Source organism: Garra rufa, chromosome 12 (genome assembly GCF_049309525.1).
Source record: "Garra rufa chromosome 12, GarRuf1.0, whole genome shotgun sequence".
NCBI lineage: Eukaryota > Metazoa > Chordata > Actinopteri > Cypriniformes > Cyprinidae > Garra > Garra rufa.
Window position 1 is genome coordinate 33,026,537 of NC_133372.1, and position 21,033 is coordinate 33,047,569.

At 35.2% G+C, this 21,033-nt stretch overlaps 3 protein-coding genes across 3 annotated transcripts; all 3 read right to left on the reverse strand.

Moving 5' to 3' along the window:
• Positions 1 to 19: 19 nt before the first annotated feature.
• Positions 20 to 9,041, reverse strand: uroc1 (urocanate hydratase 1). The gene is made up of 20 exons (XM_073851955.1): positions 8,894 to 9,041; positions 8,683 to 8,813; positions 7,774 to 7,904; positions 7,574 to 7,667; positions 7,021 to 7,080; positions 6,787 to 6,915; positions 6,642 to 6,703; positions 5,821 to 5,887; positions 5,590 to 5,733; positions 4,998 to 5,086; positions 4,857 to 4,919; positions 4,600 to 4,779; positions 4,412 to 4,509; positions 3,620 to 3,692; positions 2,740 to 2,929; positions 1,782 to 1,880; positions 1,580 to 1,679; positions 980 to 1,061; positions 788 to 887; positions 20 to 693 (listed from the first exon to the last, which is right to left on the reverse strand). The coding sequence occupies exons 2-20, from the start codon at positions 8,809 to 8,811 to the stop codon at positions 553 to 555; spliced, it is 2,031 nt and encodes a 676-aa protein (XP_073708056.1). The 5' UTR covers positions 8,812 to 8,813; positions 8,894 to 9,041; the 3' UTR covers positions 20 to 552.
• A 709-nt stretch (positions 9,042 to 9,750) lies between these two features.
• chchd4b (coiled-coil-helix-coiled-coil-helix domain containing 4b) lies at positions 9,751 to 13,243 on the reverse strand. Its single transcript, XM_073852187.1, has 3 exons — positions 13,036 to 13,243; positions 12,256 to 12,354; positions 9,751 to 11,229 (listed from the first exon to the last, which is right to left on the reverse strand). The coding sequence occupies exons 1-3, from the start codon at positions 13,055 to 13,057 to the stop codon at positions 10,883 to 10,885; spliced, it is 468 nt and encodes a 155-aa protein (XP_073708288.1). The 5' UTR covers positions 13,058 to 13,243; the 3' UTR covers positions 9,751 to 10,882.
• A 1,136-nt stretch (positions 13,244 to 14,379) lies between these two features.
• On the reverse strand, positions 14,380 to 20,504 carry sec61a1a (SEC61 translocon subunit alpha 1a). The gene is made up of 12 exons (XM_073851244.1): positions 20,370 to 20,504; positions 19,385 to 19,452; positions 19,222 to 19,287; positions 18,199 to 18,277; positions 17,944 to 18,075; positions 17,730 to 17,839; positions 17,486 to 17,639; positions 17,245 to 17,405; positions 16,938 to 17,135; positions 16,622 to 16,813; positions 16,461 to 16,537; positions 14,380 to 15,584 (listed from the first exon to the last, which is right to left on the reverse strand). Exons 1-12 carry the CDS (start codon positions 20,374 to 20,376, stop codon positions 15,398 to 15,400), a joined length of 1,431 nt encoding a protein of 476 aa, XP_073707345.1. The 5' UTR covers positions 20,377 to 20,504; the 3' UTR covers positions 14,380 to 15,397.
• Between the last annotated feature and the right edge of the window lie 529 nt (positions 20,505 to 21,033).

Genomic DNA, 21,033 nt, shown 5'->3' on the forward strand with positions numbered 1-21,033 from the left:
AAAACACACATCAGGTTGCTCCTTTACCTCAAATACTTTATTGAAATCAATCCCTGAAGTAAAATTCAAAAACCAAACTACATAAACATAACATGCAATAGTAATGCAATAGTATGACTATGTGGAATTTACATAGTCCATCCACCTGGGCACAGAAATTGGTAAATTTAATGTGTCTGGCTTCCAGTCTCATCTGGTTCCAGCTATTTTTATTTATTTTATTTTATTTTAGTTTTGCTGCTTGATGTTGCAAACTGGTGTGTCATACTATGTTATTTTAATGTATTGTCATGAACACAATGGTTTGTAGTGAAAACAGTTTTACCATTGCCTGCGGTGGCTTATGAACCAGAAGTTTAACACATTACCAGAAAACAGCTTACTTCCGCATTAAAAAATAAGGTAGATTTAAGCATTCCATTGTCCATTCTGATTGAATAAAACAGTACTTGTGTTACTTGACCTAATTTTTCTGCTAAGTGAAAGTGTGTTTATAGACACTCATTCTGTTTCACTTTAATGCATAATCTCATATTTCAATTAGAGTTTAGTCTATCCCTGCAGTGCACGGTCCAGAACTTGATCTTCCTGTACTGGGTTGGGCATTGTGACTCTCAGCTGATGCTGGTCCTCCATGGTACGTTGAATCGTCTCATAAGCATTAGTGTTTCCAGACCAGCATCTCCGCGCCACCTAAAGATATAAACATCAGTATTTATATATATATATATATATATATATATATATATAAACAGTATAATCAGTGTATACACATGAAGATACTCACCCCATTAGAGACATCCCAGTTCAACATCAGTTTAGCTCTTTGCCCTGCCTCTTCAGAACCATCCAAAACCAATCCAAAACCACCATTAATCACTTCCCCCCTAGAAATAAAAATTAGGGTCAACAATTGATGCACTATTGATAAGTAACTAGCAATTACTTACACTATTAATCAACTGAAATATCTCCTTACCATCCAACTCCACCTCCATTGTGCAAAGCAACCCATGTGGCACCACGGAATGCATCACCAACAAAGTTCTGCACTGCCATGTCTATAACAAATGCACAGACATAAATATGACCCTGGACCACAAAACCAATCTTAAGTAGTAGTATATTTGTAGCAAATAGCCAAAAATACACTGTTTGGGACAAAATTAGCAATTTTTCTTAAATGCCAAAAATCATTAGGATGTTAAGTAAAGATCATGTTCCATGAAGATATTTTGTAAATTTCCTACTGTAAATATATATCGAAACTTAATTTTTGATTAGTAAAATGTATTGCTAAGAACTTAATTCGGATCATTTTAAAGGGAATTTTCTCAATATTTTGAAATCGCGGTCTCAGCCAAATATTGTCCTATTTTTGTCCTAACAAACCGTACATCAATGGAAAGCTTATTCATTCAGCTTTCAGGTATAAATTTAAATTTCAAAAAATGTACCCTTATGACTAGTTTTGTGGTTCAGGGTCACAAATAATTTAAATAGGCTCTCTGAATTACTTAATTCTGATTGTATAAGAAATATGAGTTCACTTGTATGTCTAGATGTGTCTGTTCTGTACCTGCACAGAAGGCAGAGCCATCATAAACATTGGAGGTCTCCCTGAAGGGGCTGTCTGTCCCGCTGACATCATGATGGTCTCTACTGATAACTACTGGAGCCTGAGATGATAGAAACACAGTTGCACTAATATGTGTGCAAAGTGTGTATTAATGAACTCTAATTAAATGAGTGCTGTAGTATGCACACTTCAGTATATTTACCGAGACTCTGCCCTTAGCAATGGCTTGGTTTATGGCCAAAGCGATGGATACTCTTCCTCGCTGGTCCGAATAGAGAATACGGGCTTGCGAACCCACAACCTAAACACAAAAATCAACCTTACTATGCAAATTTCAACCTGAACACACAAAACATGTTTAAAAAAAATCATAATGGTTTGCCTATTATTGGACACTTTTCTGTCTGTGAATTTGGTCAGTTACCCGAATCCGTAGCCATATTGGCGATACTCGGATGTAAACAACAGCATAGATTGCATGGTTAATGTACTACTGAATATGTTGTTCTGCTAATTTATGCTGTCTAAACCATGGAAAAATGTATGGAAGCTGCTAAATCAAATAGAGCGGGACTTAGTAAGCAGGTAAGTGTGCAATATTTTGACAAACTAAAGTTAATTTGTGGTAAAGATATGTACGAGCAGTATCAATTAAGATATTAGCCTAATATTTCAGCTACCTGACTGGAAATTATAAGAACAAACACAAATGTTGTCAAGATTCTTGTTCTGGAAATCCTGGTACAGTTTGGCCAACCACAAGCACCTTTTGTTGCTCAGACAGTTTTTTGCAATCTTCTCATTGATTTGTTATAACATTTGGCAGACTATAGTACTCAAATGTTATTCTGGTCTGACCGATTAGTCCAGCACAAAACATGACAATAATGCATCATTTTCAGCAGCAATAATTAGCTAAATATGCAAGTTTTGTTCAGTTCAGTGGCACTGGTTACATTCAGTGCCACCAATATGGCCGATTCATAACATGTCATGAAAACACTAGATTTCCACAAATTTCCATAATTGTTTGCTTTGGTGTTATGCTGCATTCACACCACTAGATGTCAGTATAAGTTCAAAATCAACCCGTAAATAAATTAATGTGACTACAAAATGAATATGAAAAGAGTTCTTAGAACTGAGAGTCTGACTTTTACCATCTTGTGTTTTCCAGCTTCACGGATCCAGTGAATGTTGTCATTGTACTGCTGTCGGACACGTTCGGTTACTGTGGAACTTATCTCTTCTAGTACAGCAGTGGCGATTGCATCAGTCTCAGCAAGGTCAGCAGGGTCACCAGAAGTACAGACCCAACGAAATGGCCCAAAACCCAGTGAAAAAATATCTCTACAAGAAGGGCAAAGATTAAAGGCTTAGTTCACCAAAAATGAAAATCTGTCATTAATTACTCACCCTAATGTTGAGAGATTTAACAGTATTATTAACAGTATTATTTATTCAAAAAGAAATTGTTGAATAAAGGCTTTATTAAAGGTCTTGCAGTTTTGGAACAACATAAGAGTGAGTAGTTGATGACATATTTTTTATTTTTGGTTGAACTAACCTTTTAAAACTAGTCAGTGAGTTTATGTATTACATATGTGTAACCCTGGACCACAAAACCAGTCTCAAGTAGAATGGGTATATTTGTAGCAGTAGCCAAAAATAATTTGTATCGGTCAAAATAATAGATTTTACTTTTATGCCAAAAATCTGTAGGAAATTAAGTAATGTTACTTAAATGCCCTAACGTAAATATATCAAAACTAATTTTTCATCAGTAATATGCATTGCTAAGAACTTCATTTGGACTACTTTAAAGGCGATTTCCTCAATATTTCCATTTTTTGCACCCTCAGATTCCAGATTTTCAAATACTATCTCGGCCAAATATTGTCCTATCCTAACAAACCATACATCAATGGAAAGCTTAATTATTTAGATGATGTATACATTTATATAAAAAAAATGGACCCTTAAGACTGGTTTTGTGGTCCAGGGTCACATTTGTTTGTGAGTATGCGAATGGTCACTTACCCCATTATGTGTTGGACATATGAAGGATATTTAAACTCAGTAGACCCCCCTCCTTTCTTCCCTACCTCCGCACCTTGAAGAAACAGAAGATCATGTTGTTTACTGATTTGTTTAAGGCTATGCATACAGTTAACAGGTTTTATTATATTGCTCATTGGAACACTTAATACTGACTGGGTAATCATGGCATTTTAGATCAATTTTTTACGGAAGGTTGTTTCCGCTATAAATAAAGGTAATTGCCACTTTTTATCTCACAATTTACAAAGATTTTTTGTTCTCAGAATAGCAAAATATAAATTTAAAATTAGCAAGATTTGCAATTCTGCCTTTTCTTGTAATTCTGACTTTACATTGAACAGTTCTGAGATTATATCTTGCAATTCTTACTTTTTTCTTTTAATTTCTTTTCCTTTAAATTCTGAGTTTACATATCACAATTCTTTTTTGCGTGAAATAAAAAAGGTTATTGTGACATTTTTTTCTCAATTCTGACTTTTTTCTTTTGTGTTCTTGAATTTCTTCAAAAACAAAATTAACAGAATACAACTAGCAATTCTGAAAAGGTCAGATTTGTGGTATATAAATTTAGAATTTTTAGAAAAAAGGTAAGAATTGTGAGACAAAAAGTGAAAATGAATTCTGTGGCAACAAATGGGCTTCTATAAAAATCTTTGTATTATGACAGTTAAAGTGTATTATTAATTACTTTCACATCTCTCGTATCACTCTGTGGTCTCTTCTCACTAAATAAAATAATTCATAACTGAGGGCAGCTGACCCTTTACTTGCCTGCTCTCTGGGCCTCTAAGAGAAAAGCATTGCCATAGTCCCAGAAGAACATCCCTGCATCAGATAATTTGTTGATGGCTGCCACGTGCCTGCGAAGACTACACAAGGGAGTTGCAGTTTATATAGATATAAATAACTTATAGTTATTTGTGACAATCAGATCAAGGGATTGTTGTGTGTATATGTACCTTTCATGTACTAGGGTTTTGAAGCGCTCAGGGTCGGTGTTCATGAGCTGACTGGCTTGTTTGAAGGTGAGCTGCACTGGGTAATAACCTCCACTGAAGGGATTGTGCAGTGACGTCTGATCAGATCCCAAATCAACCAATAACTCTCCTGTCTTCTTATACTCCAGGTAAAGACACTCCCTGAAACATATTGCACTTATAATTTACGAAAAAACATTGGAAACCGTAGCAAACAGAATGTAAAGTACACAACTTACCAGAGATCCACCACATTGCCATGGTAGCCTAAACTTAAGGCCATCTTTGCCTTTCTGGCCTCCCTATTAGATTAAGCATAAATTGAAGACATGTCTGTGTGTTTCAATGTGTTTCTATGTATGTTTTCTTGCATCCTGTACCTGATGCGTTGGATGCAGTGGCTTAGGTCACTAGTGATCTCCATCAGCCAGCCTTGCTCATGTCTTTTCTTTAGGGCAGCTTCATCAACCTGTAGAGGTCAGTTATGATTGAGCACTTAAAGTTTTCACATGTGCATCATTTTAGGGGCCTGATGGCGTTTTGCAATTTGTACTTAAATGTGATGAATTCGAATGAATTTTTTAAGCGATTCAAGTTCATTTTGCTATAAGATTTTGACTGATGTTTGCTATAAATCCATGCTGTGATTTTATTATAATGTAAATTCTGAAGGCAACTTATCTCAGTTTTATAGACATTACTGATTTAGGGACATATTTTACAAATACACATTAAAATTGAAATAGACCACAACTAATATGAGACATGTGCCCACATCTATAGCCAGGAAAAGTGTGAATGAAAAAAAAAATACTTTAAAGACTGAAAAGTTACTCTAAATCAGAGCATTTTCTTTGTGAATTTAAACTGTAACATTGATTGATGAGCAAATTTGCTTTTAACAAGAAACTGAATACTGATTGACTAGAAATATATAAAAATAGTGAGCATTTACTTTAACCGTCATCTAACCTCGGCAATGACCCCAATACAGTCAGCGATGACCGCTGCCTTTGCTTGTGCTCCGCTCATGCCACCCAGACCAGATGTCACAAACACACGACCCCTCAGGTCACCTGAGCCTAAGTATCTCCGGCCTGCATTGAGCACTGTCAACTGTATACACAAAGAAATACTTGTTTAGATCTGTTTTTAATATTTTAATTTGATAGAACAGAACATATCAATAGATGCTTTTGTTACCGTTGTGCCGTGGACAATGCCCTGAGGACCGATGTAACAGTAACTTCCAGCGGTCATCTGCCCATACCTGAGCATAAACACAGAAGAACATACACACTAAACAATATAGACTATACTATTACATAGTTCTTCAAGGATGTATTATATTGATTAAAAGTGACAGCAAAAATTTTAATAATGTATTTCACATAAATATTGAAATTTGGAACTTTCTTAAAAAAAAAAAATCCTAAAAAATGTATCAGAGTTTCCACAAAAGTATTAAACAGCACAACAGTTTTCAACATTAATAATAAGAAATGTTTTTAAAGGAATAGTTCACCTAAAAATGAAAATTCTGTCATTAATTACTCACCCCTATGTCACTCCAAACCTGTAAGACCTTTGCAAATTAATATATTTTTGATGAAATCCGAGAGCTTTCTGACCCTGCATAGACAGCAATTTCATCAAAAATATCTCAATTTGTGAGAAGATGAACAAAGGTCTTACGGATTTGGAACGACATGAGGGTGAGTAATTAATGACAGAATTTTTATAACATTTTTAGGTAAACTATCCCTTTAAGTACCAAATCAGCATATTAGAATGATTTCTAAAGGACCATGTGACACTGAAGACTGGAGTAATAGCTGCTGAAAAATTCAGCTTTGCCATCACAGGACAATATTACATTAAAAATATATTAAAATAGAAAACAAATATTTAAAATTGAAAAAATAAATCATACTGTTATGGTTTTACCATATTTTAATAAAGAAAAAATCTCATCAACATCAAACTTTTGAATAGTAGTGCACATGTGCAAATGAAAATCTCACATTGTAATGCCCATAGCAAACATCTTCTCATATTCTTCTCTGGAAGAGTAGTTTGGAATGACCTGAAACAAAAGAAGATAAAGAGATGGAGCCTTATGGGTAAATATAACCCATACTCATGCATAAAGGCCTGTGTGTACCTTACCATGCCGTTTGTGATAACACAGCGTGGAGAAGAAGGGAGGCTAGGAAAGAGACCCAATGGATGACCACTGTACATCACAAGGGTCTGCTCTTCAGTCATGGTGCTCAGATAGTGAAATACCAACCAGAACTATGTATACAAACACACAAAAAAACACAGTATGTATATATAGGTGTATAAAGTATATATACTTTTTTTAATATTAGTTAAAAATACATAAATATGTCAATCTACCTGCGCCCAGTTGCTGAACACCTGTCCGTTTCCTCCATAAGTGACAAGCTCTTGTGGGAACTGAGAGCAGACAAGCATTAAAATATGAGCGCACTTACACTATAAAATGTGACTCTGGACCACAAAACCAGTCTTAAGTAGCACAGGTATATTTGTAGCAATAGCCAAAAATACATTGCATGAATAAAAACTATCAATAGTTTTTTTTTTTATGCCAAAAATCTTTAGGATAATAAGTAAAGATCATGTTCCATGAAGATATTTTGTCAATTTCCTACCATAAATATATCGAAACTTAATTTATGATTAATAATATGCATTGCTAACTTAATTTGGACAACTTTAAAGGTGATCTTTTGCACCTTCAGATTCCAGATTTTCAAACAGTTGTATCTCGACCAAATATTGTCCCATCCTAACAAAGCATACATCAATGGAAAGCTTATTTACTTTCTGATATGGATGTATACATACCTTATAACTGGTTTTGTGGTCCAGGGTCACGTTATTTTAACCTCTCAGCAATTTCTGGGTATTACATGTAACAATGTACCTGAGCTACAGCAGGATCCAGATTGTTCATGATCATAAGCATGATGGAAGCAGCTTGTCTTGTTCTGCATGGGTACTGATCAATATGATAGGCTCTACAACAAACACATACAGTCATAGATATGGTGTGAAATGCCATGGTCAAGACTGAGTGTATTAATACAGTTGTTCATGTATGCTGTACGATTGCGTATGTTGTACCTCATACGTAGTGCAGGACAGAAGCGGTACATGTAAATGTGTCCATACTGTCTGAGCTCCTGCGCAAACTCTGTAGCCAGAGTTGCATGCAGATTTGGTGGAAAGTATCTCAAAGCATTCCTTAAAGCCAGCTAGAGAGTCAGTCAGAGACAGAAAAAAACAAACTATGACAGAGACCAAGGACAGGAGAGTTCAGTAGAGATTAACTGAGTTATCGTGACGCAATCAAGTTACTAAATGTTTTGTCTCTGCCCCTCATCCCTCTCTCTTACAAAATTCAGACTTTTATCTTCTCTAATGATTGACAGGGCTCACACAGTGGAAAGATTTGGAAACTTTTGTATTTTTAACCACTGCTGATGCACTTTATGCACTACTGTGTTGTTACCTGAATGATCCACAGCTGTTTTTTTTTTTTTTTTTTTTTGAGTTGTTCATGAGTCCCTTGTTTGTCCTGAACAGTTAAACTTCCCGCTGTTCTTCAGAAAAATCCTTCAGGTCCCACAAATTCTGTGGTTTTTCAGCATTTTTGTGTACCCTTTCAAACAATGACTGTATGATTTTGAGATCCATCTTTTCACACTGAGGACAACTGACGGACTCATAAGCAATTATTACATAAGGTTCAACCGCTCACTAATCCTCCAGAAGGAAACACGATGCATTAGGAGCCAGGGATGTAAACTTTTGAACAGAATAAAGATGTGTATATTTTCTTATTTTGCCTAAATATCATACAGAAGATACTTGCGTGTTTCACAGAAGACAAAATAAGTTAAATTTACCCTGATCTTCAAATTCAAAATTAGTTTATTGTTTATTTGTTTGTTAATTTATTTATTATGTTTTCAATTATTATTAATAACTAAATAACTGAACAAAGATGTCACAGAGGTGATATCGACCCACCCGTTCTTCTGCTGGGGTGAGGTTTGGAGTGCGAACAGGTGCATGAGGTACACTGGGGTCTCTGCCACGGTTTGGGGGAAGAGGATCAAGGGGCAATCCGGCACAGATCTCCTTTAGGCTGGACATCATTCCTGTATTCAAAGAGGAGATATAAAAATATGAAAACTTTAGATATACATTTAAAATATATCTCTGTGAGGTTTATACTTACAAGTTCTTTACGGATTTGTCCGTCGTTCACAGGAAGAATTACAGAGGTTTATATGAACACTGCCCTGTTGACCATCTAACCTCCTCCCCATCACTCCATTGGTCAGTGTACTTGGTTTTCCCTCTAGTCTCATCCAATAAGAAACTTCAGATATCTGTGAGGCAATCAATGAACAAGCCAAACATGATATGGCACTTTGACAAAAACATAAAATCAACCCCTCCAGCTCAGAAACATCATCAATTTCATTTTACTGACCATGGATGATTGACTCCGAGGCACTGAAAAAAATTCCACCATGGTCAAATTTTACAGATCACATTTAAGTAGAGCCTTGACTAAAAGACACATTGACCCACATGTCATTACAAACCTATATGACCTTCTTTAATCTGTCATGTGGAATACGGATGTTAGATGGTATGTTTTGAATCAAAGATTTTAAATTTCAAATTTTTATGTAATCTCAAACTTTCAGACTCTGTGAAAGGTGATTCATTAACCTTCCTTAAATTACTTTGATACTGTTTGACTAAAACAACACACAATTATATAAAATATACTAAATGACCAAACAAAATATAATTCATCATTATGTAACTCAATTAATTAATCAAAATACAATTCCCGACTAGGGATTTACATAGAATCAGAAGTCTTTTCTATAGTCAACTGATAGTCGAAACATGTTTGTGGGGCAGTAGGGGCAAAATACATTAAAGAGTCAAGTAGTCAGACATTAGACAATCATAAATACTTAAGTTAAAACACAAGGAAAATGTGTAACGGCCACCTTGGAGATGCAAATGGGGTAAATCATTTTTTATGTTTTGATTAAAAGATTAACATTAGCCAGCCACATATCATGTTGTTTATTACTTCTCAGAGCTGATGAAACCAGAGATTTGCACTAAAAAAATACAAATAATCCACAGATAAGATGAAATCAACAGATGCAAGGAGTATTCAGTGAAATTCATGTGCATGTTTGCTCTAACTGTATCCACCTTTTTCTTTAATGCACAACTAAGCATATGGGTGAGACTTCCGCTTCATAAAGAAGGGAAATAAAGAAAAGAATAACAACGTGCAGTAAATGGTAAAACTGTTTGCACTACAAACCAGTGTGCTCATAATTACTATATTAAAATAATATGGCAAGACACACTAATTTGCACAGCTAAAAATATCTGGACGCTGATGAGACCAAAAGCCAGGCCCATAAACTTTACAAATGGCTTTGCCCACTCTTATGGTAAGAAAAATAGTGGATAGCGGCTAATGAATCGGTTAATGAAGTCTCACTCATAGGCTTACATCCGTGTTAAAGAAAAAGGTGGATAGGGAAATAAATCTCACCCTCCCCATATAGCCAAAATGGCATGATCCTGGTTTCATAACACCTAAACACCCTCAGGTACCATGTTTGACACACATTTGTCTCAGTAGACTTAACATCATACACTTTCAAAATTTACACTTGGATTAAGTTGATTGTAGGAACAAAATAGAACAAAAAGTAAAAAAGCAGTATCAACCTTATTTTTCCCGTAAGAGCGGGCACGGCCATTTGTAAATTTTATGGGTCTGGCTTTCAGTTTTATCCGCATCCAGCTATTTCTATCTGTACAAAACAGCTCCTTTTGCTGCTTGATATTGAAAATTAGTCTGTCTTACCATATTATTTTAATGTATTATCTTATTTATGAACACACTGGTTTGTAGTCCAAACTGTTTTACTGTTCTTCTTCTGCGTTGAAGAATAAGGTGGATAAAAAAAGAACACAAAATGTATAAATATGAACTTGATATTTTCCAGAACACACTATAAGAGACAGAGCTCAACAAAATGTCATTTCATTTCAAAACATGTTGTATTTTTCAAGATATCATGTTTAACCTGATCATAACAAGTTTTGGAAAATACATCTTCTTAAATAGATAATAGTAAAGAAAAAATGTGGAATAAGAGATGGTTGTTCTTCAATTTTAACTAGCTACGGGCAGCTGTGAAGGCATATCATTTGTCTCAGTGGGCAGAGGGTCAGACTCTTTGCTTGTGCTAAAGTCAGAGATAGAAGGAGAGTCGTTTTGTTCGGCATCTGCTCCGGGATTTGCACTTTGAAGATCATCTTCCTGAGGGAATAATTCAGGATGTTCCCGAAAACACTCCTGCATGCTTCTGAACTGGTCCAGGCAGTCTGAACCCTTCATCTCTTCTTGACTATAGTGGAAGCAGGTAAATGCAGTCTTAAACTGCTCGCCACACACTCCACTCGCCATCCCCCCTAAACACGGACAGTCCCAGTTTATCTCACCACTCGACAAGATGAGACCTGAACACAAATAAGGAAGTGAGGTGGATATAAAATATGTTACACAGTATAATCTCAGAAAGAAAGTATCCTTTTCTAGCTACAATACCAGTCAAAAATTTTTAAACAGTAAGATTTGTCTGCAAGTAAGAAGTCTGTTCTGCTCACCAAGTCTGTATACAGCAAAAACAGTACAGTACAGTGAAATGTTTTTACTATTTAAAATAACCGTTTTCAATTTGAATAAATTTTAAATTTTCAGCATCATTATTCCAGTCTTCAGTGTCACACGAACCTTCAAAAATCATTCTAATATGCTGATTTGCTGCTCATTATTTATTTATTATCAATATTTAAAACAATTGAGTACATTTTTTCAGGATTTTTTGATGAATAGAAAGATCCAAAGATCAGCATTTATCTGACATAAAAAGCTTTTGTAACATTATACACTATACCATTCAAAAGTTTGTAGTCAGTATAATTTTTTTTTTTGGGGGGGGGGAGGGGGGGGATTATAGAAATTGATACTTTTATTTAGCAAAGATGCTTATGATAAAGACATGTATAATGTTACAAAAGACTATTTTCGATAAATGCTGTTCTTCTGAATGTTCTATTCATCAAAGAAATCTGAAAAAAATCTACTTCAACATAATAATAATAATAATAATAATAATAATAATAATAATAATATGTATAATAATACTGTTTTCTGAGCAGCAAATCAGAATATTAGAATGATTTCTGAATGGTCATGTGCCTTGAGCAATGATGCTAAAATTTGAACTTTGAATTGAAATCACAGGAATAAATTACATTTTAAAATATATTCAAATAGAAAACAGTTATTTTAAACAGTAAAAGCATTTCAAAATGTTACTGTTTTTGCTGTACTTTGGATCAAATAAATGCAGGCTTGGTGAGCAGAAGAGACTTATTTAATTAAAAAAACATTACAAATCTTACTCTTCGAAACCTTTTGACTGGTAGTGTATCTAAAATATAATGCAGATTAACTATCATCTTTTGTGTTTCATCTCTCACCTTTTTCTTCATGGTCCTCATTGGCATCCTCCTCGACCAGTTTCACAGTGCTAGGAATTTCATGCTCTTCCTTGGTAACAAATATAACTTGGTCCTTCCCTGTAAAGTGGTAATGATGATTATTTAATAGTTGTCAAGTAAGCTAATAACTAATAATATTTAAAAAATGAAATATACCTCTTTATTTCAAATCACTGGTGTTAGCAATGTAAAAAACAATGTTTTTTTTTTTAATAAAATAGCTGTGATAAACTACTTCTAATGCCAGAATTCAGATGTACACATTTCATTTACCCATCACGTTACATTGTATATGTTTTATGTGATTTCTGTCTATATATATATATAATTTGTGTGGTCAATAATGCTTTATTCCTAGAATCGAAAATTCTCCGTTTATCAGTTTGTAACTGTTTGAGTTATTGTGAACCTTGTTTCTCTAATAATTTCTAAATGTCCTTAATGATTTGGAATAATCTAGGTTATTATTACATATCATCAGCTTGTATAGAAGATTTAAAACTTAAAATATTTTTAGAGTCAGTTTGTTTGTGTGTGGCACCAGTGAAGTAAAGACAAAATAAAGGCACATGCCAAAGTATTCACCGAATAACGACAAGGTCATCGCTATATCATTCTGGTCTTTTATGGCTAGAGAAAGTTTCAGATTTTACCGAGACTTTAAGAGTAAACAGACAACAAGTTAATGACAACATAAATCAATATTAAAAAAAACAAAAACAAAACTAAAATCCATTTATGGAATAATTTCTGAATTACCTTCCCTGTTGATCGCAGTCATTTCTTTCTGCACAGAAACTGTAAGGGAAATTGGGCAGCAGATATAATGCAGTGCGTGCGCAGATTTTGCCAGCGCTTTGTTTTTAATATTTTGAAGTTGCCCAGGTCCCCAGTTCACCAGCAAAGATCAAACGCTATCTATCCGTCCTACTGTCATTCATTGCCCACTTGGTCATGCAGCTTTCAACCAAACCCACGTTATCAAATCAAATATCATGACGTCATACACGGTAGACGAGGACCACAAGTTTTTGCCACTCAGATTGCCTGTAAGAAAATAATAAACCATTCGTGTACGCTTTTGAAAAAACATTTTAGCACAATTCCTATCACACTTATGGGAGTAGTTCACTTTCAGAACAGAACAAAAAATTACAGATAATGTACTCCCCTCTTTGTCATCCAAGATGTTCATGTCTTTCTTTCTTCAGTTGTAAGCAAATTATGTTTTTTGAGCAAAACATTTCAGGTTTTCTCTCCATATAATGGGCTTCTATGGTACCCCCGAGTTTGAACTTCCAAAATGCAGCTTCAAATGGCTCTAAACGGCCACAGCCAAGGAAAAAAGGGTCTTATCTATCAAAACGATCTGTTATTTTTTTTTTTTTATTTGTTTATATACTTTTTATCCTTAAATGCTTGTCTTGTCTAGCTTTGTGTAGAGATTAAAAAGTATATAAATTGTAAATGTTTTTAGAAAATAACCGTTCGTTTCGCTAGATAAGACCCTTCTTCATTCGATCATTTAGAGCCCTTTGAAGCTGCATTTAAACTGCATTTTGGAAGTTCAAACTCAGGGGCACCATAGAAGTCCATTATATGGAGAGAAATCCTGAAATGTTTTGCTCAAAAAACATAATTTTACAACTGAAGAAAGAAAGACATAAACATATTGGATGACAAGGGGGTGAGAACATTATCTGTACATTTTTGTTCTGAAAGTGAACTACTTTAACAAGCTTAGGAAATGATTAGAACAGCATTGTTTCGAGTTAAAGTTAAAACAATATTTAAGTCATGAACACTTAAATTATGAACATCCAATCAGTTCCAGACCTAATTTCACAGAAGAGAAACGTCAGAGACAATATTATACATGAGTATTCTGAAATAAAGCATTTCATTTGTAGTTAAACATAGCTAACTCAATTCAGAGGGCTTGTGAAGTACTGTAGATCTTTTACAGAAACCTGCATAACTCATTTTTTTTTTTCATTTCATATGTGAAAGTAGAGAAACTGAACCATGTTTATGTTCACATTCAAAGATTTTGTTTTATAGTATGCATTATTAAAGATTCAGTGATGCTCACAAATGAAACAATATTATCTCCCAAAAAATGAGTTTTATTGAGAATGATCAGTCTTTGCTGAATATATTTGTTCGGAACATCTTTTTACATAGTTCAAAAAAAAAAGAAAGAAAAAAAAAAAAAAGTAAAGATTTATTTTACATGGTTGCGCACTGCATTAAATGTCATATATACAGACACCCAATGATACAGTAAAAAGGGCATAATTTTGAAAGTAAACAGACTTCAGGTGTAACCAGTTCTGTCTGCCGCTAAGCTCTCACTACAAACCAAGTACTTTCAAAAACAGAAAATCCTTGAAGCATACTGTGTAAGATGTATTCTGTACAAAAGGATTCCAGCGTAAATGAGTACACACGCACAAAAAAAAAAAAAACACGCCGTCAGTGCTACACTGTGTGTTGCATTTGCCCTGTTGTAATGTTGCCTTGTTTAGAACTGACAAGCTATTCTGGAACGACTCTGTTTGGTTTTCAGATCTTTTGCCATTAACTAAAAAATCACAAACAGCCATTATTGGAAAATACAAGACAAAAGACTGATATGACAAACTGAGACGTAGCAGAAACAGCTTGTCAGTGGAGACAAACTTGGCAGTGTCAAGTAATTCAATCACTCAACATTAGCAATACTTTCTAGAAAATCCTTTTAACCTGGCATAACTTAGATCAGACAAGAAATAAACAGGGTGAATGGATTCAGTGACAAATGGAGGAAGGACAGACTGGGGAGGGAGAACTCCTGAATATTCCTAGTCAGAGCTCACAGAGTCCATCTTTACTGTCCCATCACTGAAGTTCAGCTTAATCACTGAATTTTAGAAACGTTTTGCCACTTCTGACAAATAGGAGAACGTACTCAGCCAGAACTAATGACTAAGAACACACTCCCCCAAGACAGCACTCGTGACAGACCATTTTACATGCTCTACTCGCACCGAAATTAAAAATAAAATAACAATCATAAAAATAATAAAAGTGTTTATAAGGTGTCAGCAAGTATGTGTGTGTGACTTGTGAGTGTCCTTGTTTAGAAGAGTAGCGCTCCCATGCTGCCGACTTCACTCTGTTCCTTAACAAATATTTCAAAGTACTGATAGATGATAGTAACAGCCAATAAGATTCCTGTTCCAGAGCCGATGGCACCCAGGAAATCAGCCATTACTGAAAGGCCTCCAATACAAAGTCCACCAAATGCAGCCGCTGTGGGGATGTACCTGAACAACAGAAAGAGAAAGTGTGAGGTTATTGACGGTCCTGACAAGCAAGTATTTAACTATTTTATCTCTACTTCCAGAATAAAAATGTCACCTCCATGTCATCCAAGATATTAATTTCTTTCTTTCTTTAGTTGCAAAGAATTTTTTTTTTTTGAGGAAAACATTCTGGGATTTTTCTCGATATGGTGGATTTCAATGGGGCTCAACGGATTGAAGGTTAAAAATGCAGTTTCAGTGCAGCTTCAAAGGGCTCTAAATAATCCCAGCTGAGAAATAAGAGTCGTTTTCTTTAAAATCTTTAATCACAAATGCTCATCTTGCCTAGCTCTGCGATGCACACTCTGTGCACTCCAGTTGGTGTGTGTCAAAAAACTAATTTTCTCCTCCAACTTCAAAATTGTCCTAAATCGCTATTTTACGCTTTTTTGTAAAGAGCATTTGACCTTCTTTGTATGTTTACTTTGTAAATACTGGGTCGGTACTTTTGCAACGATATAGGGCGATTTTAAAGATGGAAGAGAAATTGGGAGTTTTTAGACACCCTAACTTTGAGGTTGAGTAGGATATACATTGTAATTTTTTAAAGAAAATAACCAATCATTTCGCTAGACAAGACCCTTCACTAGAATCATGTAAAGCCCTTTAAAGCTACACTGAAACTGCATTTTTAACCTTCAATCTGTTGAGCATCATTGAAGTGCACTATATGGAGAAAAAACCTGGAATGTTTCCCTCAAAAAAACTGAATTTCTTTGCGACTGAAGAAATCTATGGCATGAACATCTTGGATGACATGGGGGTGAGTAAATCATCAGGAAATTTTTATATTGTAGGTAGAGCAATCCTTTTAAAACCAATGTGTTTGTAGCTCACCTGTTGAGTTCATGAACCATGGAGGTCTCTCTGTGTCCTCTCATCACCATTTGCTGTTCTTTCAGCTGCTTGGCCACCTAAAAACATACATACAACTATTACAACTTCATATCAAATATCCAAAAACAACACTGATAAAGTAGCAAGAACTAGTAACTCACATCTTTGGCGGATGATCCAGAAACTTCAATCCAGGTCTTAGAAAAGAAGGCACAGGATCCCAGCATGAACACAATGTAGATCACCGCATGGACTGGGTCGTCGAGTACAGAACCAAATGACTCCGGAGGAGACAGATAGTAACACAGACCGCCTACAGGGTAGGCACGAGCCGGACCACCGGATGAGGTATCCTACAATAACAAAAAAAAAAAAAAAATGCTATTAGGAGGGTTTTCTCTTTGGCGTCTAGTTCTATTTGATTTCTGAACTGTATTCTATGAAACAAGATATGCTACAAGCACAGGTGACACTTACAGACCAAGTCCCAAGGAGGTTGACCAGGAAATTTCCACTAAAGCGAGTGGAGAGCATCTGCGAGATGACGTACAGGTTTGAAACCAGAGCAGACTGCAGGATGATTGGAATGTTGGAGGTGTAGAACAGCTTGATGGGATATGTGTTGTACTGGCCACGATAGCGTGCAGACTTGATGGGCAGGTCAACTCTGAAGCCCTGTGGAAAACAACATTTAAATCAATTCTTTATTTCAGTATTTTATTGACTTATGCAACAAATAAATCTTAGCCTCAACTCAGGTCAACATTATATATGGATAACTGACCTGGAAGTATATGACCACTGCAAAGACGAAGACTGTAGCGATGAGGTTCATGAGGTTGGGCAGGTTCTGTCTGTAGAAGGCTTCTCTCAGTGCTCGCACTTTATCAGTACGAGTGGCCAACAGGTGGAACAGAGCAATAATGGCTCCCTCAAACTCAGTACCTGTTTGTACACAAACAAAATTCAGTCAACATCACTTCAAAGTATGGTACAAAAGGCAACTCTGTGTTCTGAAGGCATACCTCTGCCTGTGTTGACTGTGGTTGGGCTGAACGCCTTCCATACGATTGTCTCACAGATGTTGGTGGCAATGAAGAGAGAGATACCAGAGCCCAATCCGTAGCCCTTCTGCAGCAACTCATCCAGCAGCAACACAATCAGACCGGCCACAAACAACTACAGGAAGAGCACACAAATGTAATTACGTCCTTTGTTTGTTTACAAAGTCTCTAATCACAAAATACACGTGTGTGCACGCTCTCTTACCTGAATGATGATCAGCAGACAGATGCCAGCACCCATCTCTGAAGGGTCTCCATACATTCCAGTCATGACGTACACGATAGCCTGGCCAATGGTGATGATCATACCAAACACTGAAAAATAAATGAAAAAAAAATTGCCGTCAGCTATTATAATCACTACTTACTATTATGTAACAACCTTTACATGCAATACACTCAAAACAACAAAAACTTACATTTCTGGGCTCCATTGAAAAGCGCTCTGTCTTTCGGTGTGTCTCCAACCTCAATGATTTTTGCTCCAGCCAGCAGCTGCATGATCAGACCAGAGGTCACAATGGGAGAGATACCCAACTCCATCAGAGTACCTGAAAAACACAGCCATTATTAAACTTTTGGATGACAGTATGTATTACTCGCTTGAATAAACTAGCTATGAAAATAACGACGATTACAATACAATAATCTTTTATGTACAGAAACAGACTTACCTCTGTTGGACGCCAAGATTACTCTCATCCAGTAGAATGGATCTGCAGAGTCTGAAGACATGATCCCAAACAGAGGGATCTGAGAGAGAGACACACACACACACTTTACATGGGCTCTTAACCTCATTTCTATACATTGAGCAAAACTGGGGCACTGAAGCATGGGCAAATGCTATTTTTATACACTACCAGTCAAAAGTTTTTTAATGAAAGGTTTTTTAAGAAGTCTCTTCTGATCCAAAGGACACCATTTTGAAATATTTTTACTGTTTAAAATAACTCTTTTCTATTTTAATATATTTTTAAATATAATTTATTCCTGTGATTTCAAAACTAAATTCACTGATCCTTCAGAAATCAATCTAATGTTCTGATTTGTTAAAAAAGATAAAATTATTATCATGTAGAAAACAGCTGAGTAGATATTTTTCAGATTTCTTTGATTAATAGAAGGTTCAGAAGAATAGAATTTATCTACAATATAAATCTTTTTGAAACATTATAAATATCTTTATTATATTTGTTAGCATCAATTTAAAGCATCCTTACTAAACAAATGAAAATACAAAAAAAAAAAAAAAAAAATACTGACTCCAATCTTTTGGATGTATAGTGTATAATGTTACAAAAGCTTTTTATTTTAGATAAATGCTGATCTTTAGATCTTTCTATTCATAAATAATCCTAAAAAAACATATGTACTCAATTATTTTAAATACTGATGATAATAAAAAAAAAAAAAATAACAACAACACAAATGTTTCTTAAACAGCAAAGTAGCATATTAGAATGATTTCTGAAGAATCATGTGACACTGCAGACTGGAGTAATGATGCTGAAAATTGAGCTTTGATCACAGGAATAAATAATACATTTTAAATATATTCAATTAGAATGTAGTTATTTTAAATAGTAAAAATTTGACAATATTACTGCTTTTGCTGTATTTTGGATCAAATAAATGCAGGCTTGGTGAGCAGGCTTACTTTTGACTGGTATTATACATTAAGAAATCAAGCTTACCTGACAGCAAACGAGAAAGATGAACAATGTGATGGCAGTCCATAGTACTTTTTCTCTGAACTGAATCTGTAAGACAAATATAAGTATGCGTTTAAGATGCATGTTTGTGTGTAAACTAGTAAAAACTAAAGAAACATGATATATGTGGTGTATAATGCTATACCTTTCTTTCCGGTTTCTGGATTTCCGGCAGAACCGCACAAAATGGTTTTATAACCTCCAAGAATTTAACTGGAAATAAAGAGAAGAAATGTTATGTTAAGCAGAAATGCAACACTTGGTACCACAAAATTTCACTTAATGCAACAAAACATTTACTAAACCATATACCTTCATTTTATCTTAACACCTCAGTATAAGAAGAAAACTGAGATTGAGTTTAATGAACAACTGATGAAAAGTCCCTTTCTTTCCAAACCCTGTGTTGAGCTACTTAGGACAAAAGTAGTCACTCTAAAGCGTCGTCATCATTAAACTGATGGGCTAAAACTCATATTTCCGACCTTAATACAATGTAAGACTCAGATCTAATAATGCATCAATTTCTTTGATTTTGTATCATAGGTATTTATGAACGGCTAAACAATTATCAAGTTAAACACAGAATTAGATACAATTACCCAGCTTGGCTGTTTTGCTAGCCTCTGTAGTATATGACATTTTCCCTCTGGTCTGGCAAAACCAACAAAATACTAAATACATTTATCTCCCAGTTTTAGCTTTTAAACATCTAACGATACATTTACAACGATACAAGTAACGTTAGTCGTTTACGATTTCGTAGTAATGCAAAAGCAAGCAGACGTGTTAAGAAAGTAGCTAACATGCTAACGCTAGCTGTCCGCTGCATTTACTCATTAGCCACCAGAAAAGCAATGCAAATGTTCATTCACATACGGAAAAACTGATGACCCAAACAAAGAAACTAAAGAGGAATATAAATGCATTTCGCTTGCAACAAAGTACATAACTAAGTTAGTATAAATAAAGTGAATAAATCTTACATCAGCCACTCAGGTTTCAATCAAAGAAAGCTGAATGGCTAGCATGCTAATGATGCTAGCAGAACTCTAGTGTGTTATAACAGCAGCATTGCACTGATTAACTCTACTAAACATGCGAGAAACGTTTCAAAACACTGCACTCACTCCCCATGGTGACGGTCCCCTGAAATCACGGTCACTATCTGAAGTCCCAGTGAGCTGTAAACGGATAGTCCAGCGCTGCCGGTGCGCTTCGCCGCCCGGGTGAGACAGAAAGAGAGAAGCGAGAGAGAGAGCTGAAGGGAGGAGAGCGCTTTAGAGACACGTCAACACTACACCGACTCTACTACACGTCAGATCAACAGCGAGCCGCGGGTGATCATGTGTTTCACGTCGTGTAATTTGACCAAGTGGCCTATTTGTGCATCTTAAATGTTTCAAATCATGATACTTCGATTATAAAAAAAAGAGAGAAAAAATATAATAATAAAAAAAAAAAAATCGTGTTGAAAAGTTAACTTAGCTACTGTTAAAATGGTTTAAATAGCCTAGAATTTATGATTTATGAGTATTTATTTTTATGTATCAGGTTTATTATTATTAATAAGGTTTTATTAGTGTATTAAAATCACTAGACGGTCATTTGTAGTTATAAGAGAAAAGTACTCCACGTTTAATGAATAAAGTTGAAAACGTGAACTCAAAACAATAAAACAAATACGGTATACTTCCGGGTGAAATAGGTTAAGCTTTGATGTATCCAGAGCAAATGGAATGGGCTACTTGTGACGTTTGAATAATTTGTATGGTCTGTGATAAATTATTGTCC